General features: G+C 43.6%; 1 protein-coding gene across 1 annotated transcript in view; it reads left to right on the forward strand.

Annotated features, from left to right (window-relative positions):
- Positions 1-13,128, forward strand: part of ppp2r5a (protein phosphatase 2, regulatory subunit B', alpha isoform) — a 37,882-nt gene extending 24,754 nt beyond the window's left edge. Inside the window, exons 5-13 of the mRNA XM_053613563.1 lie at positions 4,387-4,517; positions 5,825-5,884; positions 7,912-8,020; positions 9,074-9,127; positions 9,836-9,886; positions 10,293-10,412; positions 10,602-10,729; positions 11,530-11,631; positions 12,139-13,128. Of these exons, the coding sequence (XP_053469538.1) occupies positions 4,387-4,517; positions 5,825-5,884; positions 7,912-8,020; positions 9,074-9,127; positions 9,836-9,886; positions 10,293-10,412; positions 10,602-10,729; positions 11,530-11,631; positions 12,139-12,349 (966 nt within the window). The 3' untranslated portion in view covers positions 12,350-13,128. The remainder of the gene's footprint in view (positions 1-4,386; positions 4,518-5,824; positions 5,885-7,911; positions 8,021-9,073; positions 9,128-9,835; positions 9,887-10,292; positions 10,413-10,601; positions 10,730-11,529; positions 11,632-12,138) is intronic.

Below are 13,128 nucleotides of genomic sequence, written 5' to 3' on the forward strand. Positions count from 1 at the left end.
GTGTTAATTCATCATTCAAATCTGCAAAACGAGCCAGATTTACAGAAATGCATGGATAGAAATGAAAAGAGACACACTTTTTATTAACGAGAATGAATAACTGGCTGTTGGAAAAACTCACAATCAATCATACAGTTGGCAAGCAAGTAATTCAGTGTGCCCCACATTTCATCTGTTGCTCCCCAGAGCAATGAAATCATGCAAATGGAAATTGTCCTCAGAGAACTAAGCATGAACACAACGTTAGGGATAAATAACTCCAAAAAAAAAAATCATACAATTGGGAACGTTAGCTCCCGTACTATCAAACACGGCTAATTTCAGGATTCACACACAGCGGTTAGCATAACGTTAGCTCTCTTACTATCAAACACGGCTAACTTCAGGATTCGCACGCGGCGGTTAGCATAACGTTAGCTCTCTTACTATCAAACACGGCTAATTTCAGGATTCGCACGCGGCGGTTAGCATAACGTTAGCTCTCTTACTATCAAACACGGCTAACTTCAGGATTCACACGCAGCGGTTAGCATAACGTTAGCTCTCTTACTATCAAACACGGCTAATTTCAGGATTCGCACGCGGCGGTTAGCATAACGTTAGCTCTCTTACTATCAAACACGGCTAACTTCAGGATTCACACGCAGCGGTTAGCATAACGTTAGCTCTCTTACTATCAAACACGGCTAATTTCAGGATTCGCACGCGGCGGTTAGCATAACGTTAGCTCTCTTACTATCAAACACGGCTAACTTCAGGATTCACACGCAGCGGTTAGCATAACGTTAGCTCCCGTACTATCAAACACGGCTAATTTCAGGATTCACACGCGGCGGTTAGCATAACGTTAGCTCTCTTACTATCAAACACGGCTAACTTCAGGATTCACACGCAGCGGTTAGCATAACGTTAGCTCCCGTACTATCAAACACGGCTAATTTCAGGATTCGCACACAGCGGTTAGCATAACGTTAGCTCCCGTACTATCAAACACGGCTAATTTCAGGATTCGCACGCAGCGGTTAGCATAACGTTAGCTCCCGTACTATCAAACACGGCTAATTTCAGGATACACACGCAGCGGTTAGCATAACGTTAGCTCTCTTACTATCAAACACGGCTAATTTCAGGATTCGCACGCAGCGGTTAGCATAACGTTAGCTCCCGTACTATCAAACACGGCTAATTTCAGGATTCGCACGCAGCGGTTAGCATAACGTTAGCTCTCTTACTATCAAACACAGCTAATTTCAGGATTCGCATGCAGCGGTTAGCATAACGTTAGCTCTCTTATTATCAAACACGGCTAATTTCAGGATTCACACACAGCGGTTAACATAACGTTAGCTCCCTTATTATCAAACACGGCTAATTTCAGGATTCACACGCAGCGGTTAGCATAACGTTAGCTCTCTTACTATCAAACATGGCTAATTTCAGGATACACACGCAGCGGTTAGCATAACGTTAGCTCCCGTACTATCAAACACGGCTAACTTCAGGATTTGCGCGCAGCGGTTAGCATAACGTTAGCTCCCGTACTATCAAACACGGCTAATTTCAGGATTCACACGCAGCGGTTAGCATAACGTTAGCTTCCTTACTATCAAACACGGCTAATTTCAGGATTCGCACGCAGCGGTTAGCATAACGTTAGCTCCCGTACTATCAAACACGGCTAATTTCAGGATACACACGCAGCGGTTAGCATAACGTTAGCTCCCTTACTATCAAACACGGCTAATTTCAGGATTCGCACGCAGCGGTTAGCATAACGTTAGCTCTCTTACTATCAAACACGGCTAATTTCAGGATTCGCACGCAGCGGTTAGCATAACGTTAGCGCTCTTACTATCAAACACGGCTAATTTCAGGATTCGCATGCAGCGGTTAGCATAACGTTAGCTCTCTTATTATCAAACACGGCTAATTTCAGGATTCGCATGCAGCAGTTAGCGTGACGTTAGCTCTCTTACTATCAAACACGGCTAATTTCAGGATTCACACGCAGCGGTTAGCATAACGTTAGCTCCCGTACTATCAAACACGGCTAATTTCAGGATACACACACAGCGGTTAGCATAACGTTAGCTCCCTTACTATCAAACACGGCTAATTTCAGGATACACACACAGCGGTTAGCATAACGTTAGCTCTCTTACTATCAAACACGGCTAATTTCAGGATTCGCATGCAGCAGTTAGCGTAACGTTAGCTCTCTTACTATCAAACACGGCTAATTTCAGGATTCACACGCAGCGGTTAGCATAACGTTAGCTCTCTTACTATCAAACACGGCTAATTTCAGGATACACACGCAGCGGTTAGCATAACGTTAGCTCCCTTACGATCAAACACGGCTAATTTCAGGATACACATGCAGCGGTTAGCATAACGTTAGCTCCCGTACTATCAAACACGGTTAATTTCAGGATACACACGCAGCGGTTAGCATAACGTTAGCTCCCGTACTATCAAACACGGTTAATTTCAGGGTTAGCATAACATTAGCTCTCTTACTATCGAGCAGGAAATCCTTAAAGATTAGGGTAAAGAATTTAGGTTAAATGAAGTGTCACTGATTTTTATTCTCTATTCTGCAGAAGCAGTGAGGTGTGTCTTAATAGTATTAACTGCCGCACACACAGCGTTACTTACAGCACCGCCGTATTCACAATATTACCGTTTAAATAATAATACAGTGCCATCGACGGGATTCTGAAGCTTTAGTATCGCGATACTACCGTAGTAGCGGTATACTGTGTGTTCATGTTTTTGTTATTTTCACACCTCGTATTAAAAAGTAAAAACGTGTGCTGCTTTTTCTGACCCCTGGACCAATAAACAACACCGTAGTTAACCACGTTTTTACATGCGGAACGCAGTGGGACTCCTCCAGCGACGCTGCGTGATTGTGTATATATACACAGTAAAGTGACCCTGCGCCTAGACGTGTTTCGGGAGGGATTCCCTCTGCTCGTCTGAAAACCCTACGGTTCCCCCGTGAGAATGCAGGCCTGGCTCGGACAGGGCCGAAAGCTGAAGGTGACAAAGAAGTTTCCATGATGTGAGAGCTTCCCGCCAGAGCTTTAAATAGCACACTGTTTACTCTGCAGGAAGAGGAGAGAGAGACAGAGAGAGACAGAGAGAGAGAGAGTGGTGCGGTCAGATAGAGAGGAAGAGAAAGACTGGCTTTGGAAGATTAGCGATGAGCGTGAGTGTGGAATGGGGAAAGTCTTTAAAGCACAACGTTACGCATAACTGCCTCAAATTTATTTATTTATTTATTTATTTGTGCCTTTAGGCTTTTGAACACTAACTTGTATTGATCATGTTTCATTTGTGGTGAAAGCCCTAGGGAACCTGCTGTAAATCTGTGATTGCTTGCTAATGAGGTTGATGCTGGTCTTGTTGGCACATCCTGCGGTAACCTACACAGTTCATAAGAACCCTATAAGTACGTCATGGAAACTTTTGAGTGGGACTAATCTGAACACTGATGTCACTCATCCCTCCCACAGAGCTCTGTGCACTCCTGGTTAATTTGAAGTTTGCCGGTTATGTAATATGAAACACTCAGGTTTGGTGTCATACAGACTTTTTTTTTAAATGTATGTATGTATTTATTTATATATTTATTATTTCGCAGTATATTCCCCGGCGATGGTACGCTTTTAAGATATATCGGTAGTCACCTGTGCAATCGTTACATGAGCAGACTGTATAGAAAGATCCGAGGAATGAGTCAACATTTAGAATGGATATAAACTCGTATATTCAGTCACTCCGGCACGTTCATGGCGTCACTGGATTAACGCTGCGTTCACATTACAGTTCCGGATGCGCTCAGATTCAATCTGTCCATCTTTACGGGTTTACACTCATCGCTTTGATGTGACTGCACCTGTCCCCTAAAATGCCTGCTCAAATCAAATTCTTGGGTCATTTTTTTTTTACTACACTACTTTGTTTCAGCATGTTCCTTTCAGTTTTACTCGAGTCGATTCCCCAAATATGAGTCAATTCACACATTTCTCCATCGTTCCACTGAATATCACAATGTCACTGCTTTTGCTGTCTTCCACTGTTCCTTCCATCCAAACTCTGGTACCGGAGATCGAATCATCTGTCATCCCCCACCTTCCCCCTCCTTCTGACGTCTCATTTTCTCTACACTTTGCCTCTCTTGCTCTCTCCCTTCTGTCCTCCTGTCTCGTCCTCGCTCTCTATTTCTGCCTCTTAACTTTTTTTTTTTTCCCTATTTTCTCCCACATTCCCCCTGCTCCTTTTAATGTCTCTCCTTCTCTCTGTATCTGTCTCTCTCACGTCTACCTTTCTTACCTCTTTAACCTGTCCCCCACCCCTTTACCCCCTACTCTGCCTCAGCTGTTGGAGCTGTTTGACACCGAAGACCCCCGGGAGCGAGACTTCCTGAAAACCATCCTGCATCGCATCTATGGAAAATTCTTGGGCCTGCGCGCGTTCATCCGCAAACAAATCAACAACATTTTCTTACGGTAAAGCTATACACTGGGAAAACATGTACTGATCGCAACAGGTGCAGCATCTGTTTCTCGAACACAACGTGGTTAATGTTAAAGGGGGTTTCTTTTCTAACTAAAACCCAGTGTGGTTCTCTTAGGATCAGCTTATGTGGTGATAGGTTTCATTTTATAGATTCTAAACAAGTTGTCAGAAGCCTTTTAAACTGGGAAGGGCAGAGACGTAGGCCATGCCCCCTTCGTTAAGACTGACAGGCCCAGAGGCCCCTCCTCCTTCATTAGGCCTGACAGGCACTGAGACATGCCTCTTTCATTAGGACTGACAGGCACAGAGGCCACACCTCTTTCATTAGGACTCACGAGTACTTCATTAAGACTGATGGGCACAGAGGCCACATCCCTTTCATTAGGACTGACGGGTACTTCATTAGGCCTGACGGGCACAGAGGCCACATCCCTTTCATTAGGACTGACGGGTACTTGATTAAGACTGACGGGCACAGAGGCCACACCTCTTTCATTAGGACTCACGGGTACTTCATTAGGAATGACAGGAACAGAGGTCACAATCCCATTGTTAATACGGACAGGCACAGAGGCCATGCCTCCTTCATTACGATTGACAGGAACAGAGGCCACGACCCCATTATTAGGACTAACAGGCATAGAGGCCATGCCATTATCATTAGGAGTGACGAGCACAGAGGCCACATATCCTTCATTAGGACTCACAGGCACAGAGATCAGGTGACTCTGTCTGTTTCTTTTCTTCTCTCTCTCTCTCTCTCTCTCTCTGTGCCTGTGTGTGATGTGTGTATCCTACACTGTGCCCTGCCCTGCAGTTGGAGCGTTCCAGCATTAAAAGTGGGCTCAGTAAGGTACACTCATTCACCCCTCAGACCAAAATAGATCACCAGACTGACAAAGCCCTGTTTATTTATTTAGGGTTTCCACCATGCTGATGCTCCTCTGCCTTCCCTGAACGTGTAGAGCTCTCTCTCCGAAACTTTTAACCTGGCCCTGGTCCCTGATACTTTAACCTCTGCATGTAACCGATGTGAGCACGGCGTGTAAGAAGCGTCCGGTGTTCCACCCTTCACGTTCTAAACTGTTGTAGCATGTCATCTAGATGTTATCGATCCACTGCATCTCCCTGAGTGAACACATTCACTTTAAAGTAGGCCAAGTCCATTATCTGAAGCAGCATGAGTGAGAGAATACAGCAGTCAGGGAAACACTGCCGGAATAAATACTAGTGCCGAGTGTGAGGAGATGTCGAAACTGTGATGTGTGTCAGTGCTAAGAGTGTGTTCTCTACTCAGGTTCATCTATGAGACCGAGCATTTCAATGGAGTAGCTGAACTTCTGGAGATCCTGGGCAGGTCAGTTCACGCAGAGAACTTTCCGCACGAATAAACACCTTCTTTAGGCATGTCTTGTTGAAGTATGATTACGATATACCCGAATATACGGTATTCAACACACAATATTGGTTTTATGGGATTTTTGTGTTTGTGTTGGATTACATATTAGTGTACATATATATTCTCATCCTCAAATTCATGTCTGAGGATGTAAAAAGGTCTTCATAACAACATAATCATTAAATTAATATTAGCTGAAGTTAGGTTGAGGTGTAACGCTAGCTTTAGCTGTAAGAAGTTACATGACGGTGAACTTAGCAGAGAAACGAAATCAGTGGTAAAACCGCCCGTCAAATGACTCTTCAGATTCAAGCTGTGATTCATGAAAAGTGATTCCCTGCACTCATGCTGTACAGGGCTCTGAAATATTTTTAAGTTCACTTGAGGCATTCATATTTACGGTAGAAACATTGATATACATAATATAATATACTTATAATATAATATATGTATAATGATATTGCTATTTTTTGTTTTGGTACAGTACCAACAACACTGTACATCATATACCATCACTACTTCAAGGATCATGGGTAGCTCTGTAAACCCGTTGACCTCCGACCTTTTCCAGTTTTCAGTAAATTCTTCCTGGGGGGCTTTGGTGTTATTTTTGGACCCTAGCACCCCTCCGCTGATCTAAACACCCTCGCGTGTCTCTACTCTACATGTCTGTTTTGTGTGCATCACGTTTCAGACCAGATCTCCTCACGGGTTGCCTTTCAGTAGATTTTATTACACGCTTTATTTGTTGAATCCTCGTCACCATTTTAAGAGACATAACAGTACCGGATGCATCAATAGATTTCACCGATTAATCATTAATGGTTTCAGCTTTCATTAAATATGAACGAGGTGTTTTTTTGTTTTTTTTTAAATAATTAATATGTTTAATTTAGTTTGAAATAGCAGCCATGGGGAGTACAGTACTAAATCCAGTACTAAATCGCTCTGCGACTTGCTACAGTCGAGACCAAACATCCGAGTCCACTACCAAGAACTCTTTTCATGTGATTAGTTATTAAAGCAGTGGGGGGGTTTTTTTTTTTTTCTTTTCCAAGTTATATATCGACATAACATCTGCACTCGGTGGCCACTTTATTAGGTACACATAGCTTTTAGTTCTGCTCTTAGAAGAAAAAATAAACCGTTTGTCTATAATGGAGTTCTAGATAGACATGTATTTTCACATTTGGCATTTTTCTCGACTGCCAGTGCACGTTTTATTTATTTATTTATTTATTTATTTATTTATTTAACATTTGATGCTATGGCAGGAGGGATGCGCCTAACAAGATCGTCGATATGTCTTTCATTTTGTTTGTTCGCTCTGTGCGTGAGTGTCGGAGAAAAAACAAAACAAAAAAAAAACACGGTCTTGTTAGTGAACGGATTTAAGGAAATTTACAAGACATTTCAGGAAATTTAATGGAAAATAACAACTTGGCTAATTTCGGGACCGGTCGCGCCTGCAACTCTTGATTTTCTGCTACCAAAACTACAGCGAAGGCAACCTTGTCAACACCAGAGATAAACAGATCTTTATTTCGTCGTGATTACCGTTAATAATAAATCATATCTAACTTGCACGCTTAGACTAGTTCATTAAGCTGGTTCGAGCTTTATTTTGGTGATAAATGAGCACAAAAGGCTCTGAGGCTAGCGCTTGTCCTGTAAAAATAATAACTGTCAGTATACAGTATACCAGCTTCATAGAAAGACTTCTCACGTATCTATCCAGTGGATCTGTCCGTTTGGATAGCTGATGGGATAAAAACTTGCACAGAGATTGTGAAGTCTAAACAGGCCACCATATCGTGACTGTAAAAACATTCGTGTGACGGCTTGATGAGAGACCTGCACCTCGAGAAGAATTACAGCAGCCTCAACAAAGATGCTTTTCGTCAACGAGCTTCAAAGCAAGCTCCAATGAAAAGTGACTCATTTCTCTGTGAATGCGTGTTTAATCACTGTTTCCGCTCTCACAGCATCATCAATGGATTCGCGTTGCCGCTGAAGGCCGAACACAAGCAGTTCCTGACGAAGGTGCTCATTCCGATGCACACCGCCAAAGCCCTAGCGCTCTTCCACGCTCAGGTACGCTCACAGGAACATTTATTAACCGTGTGTATGCAGAAAATGATATCTACACACAGCGTAAACGAAGCGAATTATTGTAACGATAATTGGAGTAATTCCTGTCGAGTCACCTCATTGCACTTATTCACACATTAACTCCGTGGCCATTTGGACAGTGTCTTCATGTCGTGGTTAGACTACGTATTCAGAAAAGCATCAGCAGACTCCTGGATCCACTGAGTCACTGTCACTGGACAGTTTTGGTTTTTTTTCTTTCCTCCTCCCTGATGCATGCTGTTCTGAATGATAAATATCGAGTGCTGATTTGGATTGTTCTATCTTTAGCCCTGTTTCTTTTCTCTCAAGTTTAAAATAAGTGCAAATTGGACAACAGCACCACCCAGTGGTATGTTATTGAACTATTTAATCAGATGATTGGATTCAGGTTTGATTCCACATCCTAAAATCAGTATTTTAAAAACCTTTAAAAAAAAAAAGCCCTAGACAATATTAGGTAATCAGATTTTTACAGCTGAAAAATCAAACAATTCTTAACTCATTTACGTTACATTTATGGAATTTTGACAGACGCTCTTATCCAGAGCGACTTACATTTATCTCATTTATACATCTGAGCAATTGAGGGTTAAGGGCCTTTCCCAAGGGTCCAACAGTGGTAGCTTGGCAGTGCTGGTGCTTCTGACCTTCAGTAACCCAGAGCCTTAACCGCCAAGCCACCACTGCCCCCACTACCACTGCCCACCACTCGATACTCTAATGAAGATAGTTAGTTGTTCTAATTTAAAATGTCCTCATGTTGGGTTCCTGAGTGGTGCAAAAAAAAAAGCGTCGGTCCTGTCGTTACAAGATCGTGTGTTTCCCAGCCCTCTGTGACTCGAAGAATCCAAGAAAACACAATTAGCTGATCTCACCGGGTGGGAGGGATAGCATTACTCTCTGTCCTGTCAGTCAGAGCGACACTAGTGACCATCTTTGAGCTCGTGTGTGGGGGGGGGAGAGAAGAAAAAATTCAATATTCTCATGATGTGGTCTGATGTTTTTCTGTTCCAGTTGGCGTACTGCGTCGTTCAGTTCTTGGAGAAGGACGCCTCGCTCACAGAGCCGGTACGACACGAGATCCTACATTTCCTCCATGACCGTGTTTCTCACCGCGGCTCCTGCATTTTATACTGACGTTTCAGCCGCTTTAATATTAACATTTAATATTTAAAATGAATTCATATTCATTTAATATTAATTGTTCCACAAATCGTAGACGCAGTTTTTCGCAAATTGGTGAACCTCTGTCCATCTTTACTTCTGAAAGACTCCGCCTCTCTAAGATCCTCTTTTTATTCCCAGTTAACCTCCAGCTGTTTCTTTTTACCAACACTTACTTTTCCAGCGTTTTGTTGCCCCCGTCCCAACTTTTTTGAGACGTGTTGCGGCCATTTTTTTTTTTTTTCTTTCCTTAAAATAGTACATTTCCTCAGTTGAAACCTTTGATATGTTTTCTATGTTGTATTGTGAATAACACATGGGTTTATGAGATTTGCAAATCACTGCATTCTGTTTTTATTGACATTTCACCCAGCGTCCCGACTTTTTAGGAATTGCGCCTGTATATGTACTCGGAAGGCTTCCGGAAGAGTAGACAAGTGTGTGATTTGAGACGGTGCTAGAGTTTGTTACAGGTTGTGGTGGTATTGTACCACATGAAGAGGGAACCTTCGATTGTGAGGACCCACACGTCGTCCCCACGCGTTCACACGCTTTATATTCAGTATAACTCTGGGCCCATCGCTGCATTCAGGTTTGTTTGTGTCCCTGCAGGTGATCCGGGGGCTTCTGAAATTCTGGCCCAAGACCTGCAGCCAGAAAGAGGTAAAAACTGAGAACACCTCGATATGGCATAAATGTAACAGCAAGTGTGTAGAGAGGAAAAAAATAACTCTGTACACATTTTTTTTTTTTTTTTTTCCCCCCCCCAGTTTACTTTAATATATTTAATCATTTAATCAGGTGTCTCTGTAGCCGTGTAACAGCCAACAACCAATCAGGCTTCGACTTTATTTTTATTATCCGGTATGTCATATTGTTTGCTCTCACACTGTCAGAGTTCTCAGTGGGCTGTGAATCTTTACATGCGGTTATCTTTTCACTTTAAACGCATGATAGATTTTAGATCAGGAAAGCCTGCCGTTCTCAGAACTTCATATAATAAATAGATCCTATCAGATTTTCTAAGCCTTGTGCTGTTTGCTCCGCTCGTGTGCGTGTATGTGTGTAGGTCATGTTCCTGGGCGAAATCGAGGAGATCCTGGACGTCATCGAGCCGACCCAGTTCAAGAAGATTCAGGAGCTGCTGTTTAAACAGATCTCCAAGTGTGTAGCTAGTCCTCATTTTCAGGTACAAAGCGATTCGAAACGATTCCAGCGATTGTCAGTTTGTCATGTCGATCCTTCTGCGTGGTAGAAATGTCTGCCGTGCGATTTTTTTTTCGACTGTAACTTGACTCTGACGTTGCATCCTGAGTGTAGCGACGTCCAACTGCTCGCTACGTGGAAACGTAAAGGAAAAGAATTCTGTGTCGTGCAGGTAGCGGAAAGGTCGCTGTACTTCTGGAACAACGAGTACATCTTGAGTCTGATCGAGGAGAACATAGACAAGATCCTGCCCATCATGTTCAACAGCCTGTACCGCGTCTCGAAAGAGCACTGGAACCAGTAAGTTGTGTCTAGAGTACCTACAACATGCTAGCAGGAGTTTGAGTGCGTGTTGAATATTAGGTGGAGACTTAGATACTTTACTTTACGCGCGCGCAGCGGTTAGCGTTGCCGCTTCACTACTCCGGCGCCCCGGGTTCGATCCTGATCTCACGTCCTCCAGATTTCCAGTTTCCTCCTACCTTCCAAAAACATGCCAGTAGGTCTAGTGGCTATGATAAATTCTTCCCGTGTGTGTGTGCGCACGCATGGTGTCCGATCTGGGTTGTATTCCCACCTCACTCCCAGTGTTCCTGGCATGGGCTCCGGCTCCACGGCAACCCTGATCAGAATAAAGCAGGTACTGAAAGCCAGTGTTATTCCACATAAATCCCCAAGGGTGCGCTCCGAATAAAAGTAAAGCATCCAATATCGACAGAATCGACAATATTACACCGACTGCAAAAGTAATCTGATTGTAAGAGAGTCTAATTCCAACGTTTTATGCTTGTCAGGTGTTCGTGTACTTCTTGTTGGTCGCCCCTTTTACAGAACTCCAAAATCCTTGAAAAGATCTGATACATAATTGAAAATATATCTCGCTACAGCCCTAACCGAAGGAAAACGTTCAAACGTGAATTACCGTTCGCCGAATCCACCTCAGGTTTTATTTTAGATTTCTTTTTATCAGCCCTGTTATGCTGCTCGCGTGATATCTGTCCTGTGCTTTCATATCATCTCTGTTTTTGTTTCTGAAGTGTTTGAAGTGAAAGTAGCACTAACATTCGAATGTGGTATCCTTTCCCGTCCGTGTCCTCCAGGACGATCGTAGCGCTGGTGTACAACGTGTTGAAATCGCTGATGGAGATGAACAGCGCACTGTTCGACGAGCTCACAGCCTCGTACAAGGCCGACAGACAACGGTGAGGACGCGGGAGATGACCCGATTTCTCTTCACTATTCGCCGATCGGGATTTCGTCTGGGCTACGGTATAAGAGTACGCCAGGGGTGGGGAAAAGTCCGGCGAAATCCTTTCATGCTTTAAGTCAGAGTATAGATAAGCTGTCAATGTTCTCGGATAAAAGGGGAGGAGTACGAGTAAAAACGCAAGCGAAATGAGAATGGAAGTGAAATCGATTTTTCATACGCTCAATGATGCTTACGTATAGTTACAAGGCATACGACTCGCCATCTGCGTGCAGAGATCGTATTAGGAAGATAAGGAGACAACTTAAACGCGAGCTAGTAATTGAAAAAAAACAGCTTTCATTACTAGCTCGCTAGGCGTGTGCTTTCCTCACACAGTGAAGGGGACGATTGGTTGAAATTCCCCGCAGTGACGTCAGCACCTTCTCGTAACGTAAACGCGGGCTTATTTACGGAAGGGCGGTCTGCCGCTGTGTTAACGTCCTCGCTCTTACATCCTCAGAGAGAAGAAGAAGGAGCAGGAGAGGGAGGAGCTGTGGAAGAGGCTGGACGAGCTGAAGGTCTCCAAGAGCCAGAGCAACAGCCACGGCATCGCGAACTCGGAGAACAGCAACAATAACAACAACCAATCAGAGGAGCAGAACAGCTCGGCCATCAGCGCCACAGACGGCGTTAACACACACGCACACAAAACCGACCACTGCGCCAAATGACACAGGAACAGCTATCGGATTGAAACCAGCAGCACTCTGTCACAGACACGTGGACGTTTCGAGTGAAAACACACTCTATAGATCTACATAGGCCAACTTTATCTATGAGAAATGAAATATTTTAGTTATGTAAGTCTATTTTTGGATGTCGAGTGCAGTCACGTTATTTCGTATATTAAAGCTTCATTCACAGATAGACGTGCGCCGTCGTACAGCGTTCTCGTGGACGTTACCGCGTCCCGTTCCGAAGGAGGCGGTTCTGAGCGGTGTTCTCGCTCTGAGAGAAATCCTGTTCTATTCCAGATTAGACAGCGTTATGGCATAACCGATTCTGTTCTGTCCAGCAGTAAGGAATTATTCAAAGGTATTAAAATGCAGTTTTGGGATATCCCATTCACACGGTCTGACTCCCGAGTTCAACGTGTGCAAGAGCACGCTAGATTTCTGAGGGGGAAAAAAAGTGAGAAAACAAATCGGCGGTGTAACGAATTATAATCGAATTCTCCTGTCAATTCAAAAAAAAAAAAAAAAAAAGCTCCAAACACACGTCCTAGCAACTGTTACGCTCCGCTACTGTGTAGTTATGACGTGGTTTTGACCGAGGAGAGCGGATTAACCATGTCCATTCATATCGATGTTTGTTGTAAATTGACTCCGCATAATACTGAGGACCGGTGTTTACTGAGGACCAGGACGTTTAAGGGAGCAGTGTGTCGTTTTTAAAGAGTCCTCTCTGAATTGCAAAGAAAACCAAAATAAAGTAAAGAATTCTCCTTCAA

Source organism: Ictalurus furcatus, chromosome 25, assembly GCF_023375685.1.
Source record: "Ictalurus furcatus strain D&B chromosome 25, Billie_1.0, whole genome shotgun sequence".
Lineage (NCBI taxonomy): Eukaryota > Metazoa > Chordata > Actinopteri > Siluriformes > Ictaluridae > Ictalurus > Ictalurus furcatus.